Source organism: Protomyctophum parallelum (genome assembly GCF_964188405.1).
Source record: "Protomyctophum parallelum genome assembly, chromosome: 18".
NCBI lineage: Eukaryota > Metazoa > Chordata > Actinopteri > Myctophiformes > Myctophidae > Protomyctophum > Protomyctophum parallelum.
The window spans coordinates 5,004,940-5,011,286 of NC_139716.1; the positions used below are offsets into that span (position 1 = coordinate 5,004,940).

The following is a 6,347-nucleotide window of genomic DNA, read 5'->3' on the forward strand; positions in this document are numbered from 1 at the left end:
AGTCAGCGGATTAGCCCATAATACAATAGTAGGCTCTGTGCACAGCAGCCATATTGGAAAGAAATTGGGCCTCTTCCTCTTAGGTGTTACCTAATGTTGGCTCACGGGAAACACTGCTACACCCGAGGGTCTCAAAGTGGGGTCCAGGGACCCTCATGCATGGTTCCTTGAGGGGGTTATATATATATATATATATATGTATGTCAGTAGGACCGTTTTACTCGAAAACAATAATGTAAGAGCTTGAATTTGTCTGTGTTTCTTTAGGGGGTATCATCTGAAGCGCCACACTGTTGGACAGGATATACTCTCTTGATTAATGCTGTAACTGCACACTGATGTGAATAAACACTGACAATAAAGCATATTGTGATCTAATGAAGTTATACTACCCGAACCTCTTCATCGAAATGAACCACTTGAACCATAGCTTTCCTGTTCTTGGGGCAAACATTTGCCAAAAAATAGTAGATCTACAAGCTCACAACAGGGTGCATTGCGATGCCTTGTGAGCTTGTAGATAAGCTATATTTGGTGAATGTACCTGAGAGACTCCAGTCAAATAAACTTCATATAGGATTTGGGTTTGTTAATGCTGTAAATGCACAGCATGTAAATAACAATGGTTAAGCCCCCACCTCTAAATCACTATGTTTAAAATGAAATAAAACAAAACCGCATTATCGGGTGCTTGACATAATGGTTCACAAAAAATAATGCCATTGCTTTGATGCTATAGGGCTATAGGCTACAGTATGCTGCTAATATTATCTGCTATTTTTAATCGTGTGTAATAGGTATCACTTTATGCTGCTATTTTAGCTGCTCCATCCCATGATTATGTGATGTGCATGCATGTAATGTCTGCTTTTTCGTATTTTATTTTACTGCACTCATATATATTTTTTTAATCTGAATTGTTTTATTATTCTTTCTATTGTTTTTCCCTTTAATACAAATTACAAATGATAAAACCTTAAATAAGATGAAGGTAAAAAAAACAACAATAATGTCATATTTTCACCACAGGTTTTGCTATTTAGTATTTACACTAGGGTTGCCACCTTTGAGATCTTGAAATAAGGAACACTTATACGACCATGCGGCGAAGCACCGCCGTTATCGGATCACATCGACTAACTGGCCTTGGAACGCCTCAGGATCCCCCAGGAGGAAGTTACTATAAATGTTGCCCTGGAGAGGGAAGTCTGGGGCTCTCTGGTGGAGCTGTTTCCCCCGTGACCCGACTACGGATTTAATGTTTTTATCATATTTTGGACCTAAATGTAACTAAATCAATGGCCAATTTCAGGGCCTCAAACCCAGTACCACGTGGTCCAGTTTCCTCAAAGGGCCCCTAATTAACAGCCAAGGGCCCCTGGGCCCCGGTCCCGCTGGCCCAATGGCTATTTTGGCCCTGGGATGGATGGATGATTTCACATGCCATATTATAGCCTTTGGGGTCACTTGGTGGTCACTGTGGTCAATTTATTAACTGTTATGAAGTAGCCTCTTCTGTTTATAACAACATAAGAGTTCTGATTCTGAGTTGTTCTTTAAATGGGCGCAATATTTATTTCAATTGATTAATTTATATTAAATACATGTTTATTTATTAGACTGTATTAATAAACAATCAACCACAATAGTCTACTGAAATAGTTTGATAGTTTGGCTATATGCCCGCATCAGCAGCCATTGGCTATTGCATGGGCAGGACAATAGAAATACTACTGATTGAAAACACAGGTTATCACATATTACCGAATCGATCTCAGGGGCAGTTTCAGTCATGAAGAACTGTGACACTTGTTGTTGGGTGTTCTGTGATCATACTGTTGATCCCTGAAGCATGCTGTTTGCTATCAAACAGTTCCCCATGCGCCACAGAAAACATACGCCTATGTCTAAGGCTGTAGGAGCATGCTGTTTTCTCCATTTGGCCATTTTCGGATTTGGGTAGGATTGTGTAACAAAGGGTTAAAAATGAACCCCATGGGACCTTATTTTTGCCTGTTATCTGGTCAGAATCTTAAAATACACCCTTCAAGGATTAATAAAAAACAGGTTATGTCAAAAAGTCCACTACACAATTAGTATGATGGCTCTTTAACATCAAATACAAAGTTACATCACATGATGTCAGAATTAGGTATTCATATACAACTCAACCTAACAAACCAAATGCAGTATAAAGTATCCTATCACACAACTAAAATATATGTAACGGTAAACCAAAATCACCATTTCCCCAGTATACCATATATAGCTAATACTTGTGGACAGCCTATTACACGTACAGCATATTAATCTCATAAATGATACTGAAGACAGAATAAATAAGTTGGTATTAAATACTTTTTCTTTGCACTCTACATTGATCCTGTCATTTCTGAATAGGTTTTATGCCAATTACATTGCAAGTTGCTCTGCTTAAGACTATCTGCAATAGTCTTACCCTTATTTTTCTACCGTAATTATTTGCTCAAAAAGTCAATTTTGACTGACTTTGTTGACTTGGAATCCACATCAGTGGCAGTGGCTGTTATTTCTGTGAAGCCAAATTTGACTTGAAACTTGATTTCACGATCCAGCCCACGTGTAGTATCTGGCATCGGAAGTTCAATTGAGTTAAGTTTTTCCATTCCCCATGACTCATCAACATATAGTGGATTTTTCCTTTCTGTGCGGAAAAAACTGATAAGCACTGATGTCGTGTTTCTATTCGGTGGTATGAAGATGTGCTCTCTGGTTTCGTTCCAACCCACATCTTCATCTATTGTCACCAGTGTTTCGAAAATATCACGACAGCGGTCACCCCTCTCACTTGTGAACTTCTTCTCAGGCTTATGCTTTGACGCATCAAACGGTCCAGAGACAGCGATGCCATAAGTAAAAGCACTTTTTCGTGATGCCACTGCGTCAGGGCTTCTTCCAAACATGACAGCTCCCTGCATAACGGCCTGCTGGGCCAACGCAGGGCACAGTACTTTGCACTGAGCACCAAACTGCTCGGTAATGTGTGTGCGTAGAATCTCACTTAAGGCAAAACCTCCCACTAACAGAAGGTAGTCGATGCTGAAATCCTTTTTAAAGATCTCTTTGAGACTTTTAGTGATGCCACTCAGGCTTTCATCAAAAAAAGATCTCAACTTTGCTCTTGAGAGTTTGATCACCCCTTCGTCCCAGCTGACACCCTGCACATTCTCAAAGTAATTCTCTATCGGTTTCTCTTTCTCAGCCAGCTTTACTAGGCTAAAAGGGCAGGACATTTCTAAATCATCATCTGTACCCTTAAGGTAACTGAAGCCATACATCAGCTTTTGAACCTCACTGGGTTTTTCTCTTTCATAGTCATTCCAGAGAGTGTCAGAGAATATTTCTTTCAAGCAACTTTTAAAGTTTTTGTTAACGTGCTCCCCTCCCATGTCATTCCCAGAGGCCTTGTGCAGCTCTTTCAGGACGCCTCCATCCAATACTTCATGCACCGTGATGTCAATGGTACCGCCTGCAAGACAACAACGTTAGGCTTTAAAATATGAACGTTTTTTACATGGATAAAAAGTGGAGAACAGAGGAAGAATGTAGTGTAGTTGCATACATTTAAAGATAAGGATTTTTGCAGTATATTTGAACTGTAAATTAAACTAGTGTATGTACAGATGAGTATTAATTTGTCTTGCACGCACGCATGCATGTGCACACACACACACACACACACACACACACACACACACACACACACACACACACTATATTACAATATCACAGCACAACATACCTCCACAATCAGCAACAATGTATTGTGTTCCAGGTTTTTGTTGTATGGTATACTTAGCACTTGTCTCATCAAGAAAAGCACTTGAAGGCAGCTGCTTACACCAGATGGAGGCTGCTTCTGGCTCCAATGCGAAGACCAGTTTGTTGTCCAAAATGCCAGCCTGGAAAGAAAGAAAGAAAGAAAGAAAGAAATAACTAAAGAACATTTACATGTCTACAGTTTAAGCTAATTAATTGCAGATGAATTACAAAACCAATAGATCTCTATATCCAACTCCTTAAAGGCTCATACATAGTCTGGATTTACGGTGGTGGGGTGACCACCGAACTACAACATGACGTCACGAGCCGCGGTGAAGAGCAAACCACCGCCACCGCTCCAGCCCTTCTCTCTGTTTTTACTCACCACCGCTCAACGTTATTTCAGCTCCGGTGGTCAGCTCACCACCGGAGCGGTGGTCACCTTACCACCGAAAATCCAGACTATGAATAGGCCTTAAGGCTCCTCCACAAGAGAGAGGGAGCCCCAAACCCTGAACCCAGGCCACACCAACCAGCAAATGGATACAATATGATACTATGACAATACTACCACAATCATCACAATATAACCAGTAAGACACCAAAGGGCGAGGTTGCGTGTACTGGCCATATATGGAGCATGTCGTGAGTGTACAGGGTTTGATGAGGTCAGATCAACATAATGGAATGTCGGAACCGGTCAGCTCCATATATGGAGATCTAAGGGTCTGACAAATAATATGACAAATAAGTTCCGATACCGATACAGTATCGGCCTATCGGGACATCTCTAGTTAAAAGGGAGATCATGTGGAGGTTGCTATCTAAGCGCCAACATATTTTTACATATGTAGACTTAAAGTTACTGAATATTTGTCATTAAGAAGCATCAATTTTGGACAACAGGCAATATGCGTTTGTAAATAATATAATATAATATTGTTAACCTGTGTCCAAAAGGATTAACTGTAGGATATTCCCACATCATATAAGCATACAAGTACCACAAGTTACATTTAATGAACAAAGTGAACAAGTTTCATTTCATAACGTTTCTGGGGAGTTCATGAATGAAGTTAAAATAAATCAGCGGATGATTTGCGGAGATTTTTCAGCTAATAATAATTTTGATCAACATGTAATAACAACATGGAATTACCTCAGTTGCTGCTTTTCTCATGAACTGTTTTGCGGAAGCATCCCAAATAGCAGGAACAGTCAGAACCCAGGTGAAGTCAGACACAATGACTTCTCCCATGGCTTGTTCCTGAATGGTTTTCAGTGCATGGTCCTTCAGGTAGCGTAGACTTTCTGTGAAGACCTTCAGGGCTCTCATGCTTTTGCCATTCACGGCTGTAATCATTAACTCCTCGCTGAGTTCCTGTTGAAAATGTTAAATGCATGTTGTTGATAAATACATGTATACAGATGTATACACACACTGTAATGTTTGAGCACATTTCTATCCTACTTGCAAATCAACAATATCATAGACTTACTTTTCTGTAGAGTTCCATCTTAAAGTTTTCAAAGAGAAATGTTTTCTTTGCCTTTTCATTCCCCTTTTGATTGTATTCCGTTTCAGCATCATAACCAAACTTGATGAATTTCTCATTTTCATCAAATAGAGCACATGTAGCCCTCTTTGGGGTGGTCAGTCCGCCTTTTGTTCCCCATTGTGGAACTATGACTTCTGGTTTCCCGCCGATACAAATGGCGTACCCACTGTAAGCAGTACCAAAGTCTATTGCTACTATATTTCTATTTGCATCACCCATATTAGAAATCTGAGTAAAGCTAGCCCAAGACAACACGACTGAAATGAACACACCATATACTGTCCCAGTTTTTATAGCATGAGCATCCTTCAGTATGTCACTAAGCCCCACCCTTTGGTACAACCGGAACAGTTCATTGGTGCAGCCAGGCGATGGAGGTGTAGGCTTTCTGATACAAATCTTTGAAAGGGATGTTTTGTCATAAAGAAGTATAGCCTATGTAAAATAATTAGAAATGTGGTCATATTTAACTGATTTTATCACTAGACTTGTTCTTTAGACTCAAATTGGACTTGAGTCACAGATTTGATGACTTTAAATATTGTCATTAAATGTCCCCCCACGATTCAGTGTGGCTACCCCTGTTGCCTATACGCAATATTGACCGCTCTCTTCAACTGAATACTTTATTAGCAAGATTGTTAACAGTATAGGCCTACATGTACTACAGTCAAATGTTATACCATCAGGATACCACAATAAGCAGTGGGTGTGGGGGGGGTGGGGGGTTATTTTCATTTTGGTCCAGGTACTCAATGAATCAGTAAGACCCAGGGCTCCATCACCGCTAACCCCCTTATCCCTAAACTTCTTTGCCTTTTTTTGCTATTTTGCTAAACATTTTTGAATAGTTAAAATGGCCAGTCTACAAGCTCACAACGTGTCAATGTAGATTGGCTAGTTGCTATTCAAAAATGTAAAAAAGGCAAAGAAGTTTAGGGATAAGGGGTTTAGCAGTGACGGAAATTAAGCCCATATAGTCTACAA

At 40.0% G+C, this 6,347-nt stretch overlaps 1 protein-coding gene across 1 annotated transcript in view; it reads right to left on the bottom strand.

The window, feature by feature from the left end:
- Positions 1-2,167: 2,167 nt before the first annotated feature.
- Positions 2,168-6,347, bottom strand: part of LOC310875925 (heat shock 70 kDa protein 12A-like) — a gene marked incomplete at both ends in the record, with an annotated part of 13,415 nt that continues 9,235 nt past the window's right edge. The window contains 4 exons of the mRNA XM_083789359.1: positions 2,168-2,172; positions 2,828-3,508; positions 3,782-3,941; positions 5,027-5,182. Coding sequence (XP_083645485.1) covers positions 2,168-2,172; positions 2,828-3,508; positions 3,782-3,941; positions 5,027-5,182 — 1,002 coding nt within the window. The remainder of the gene's footprint in view (positions 2,173-2,827; positions 3,509-3,781; positions 3,942-5,026; positions 5,183-6,347) is intronic.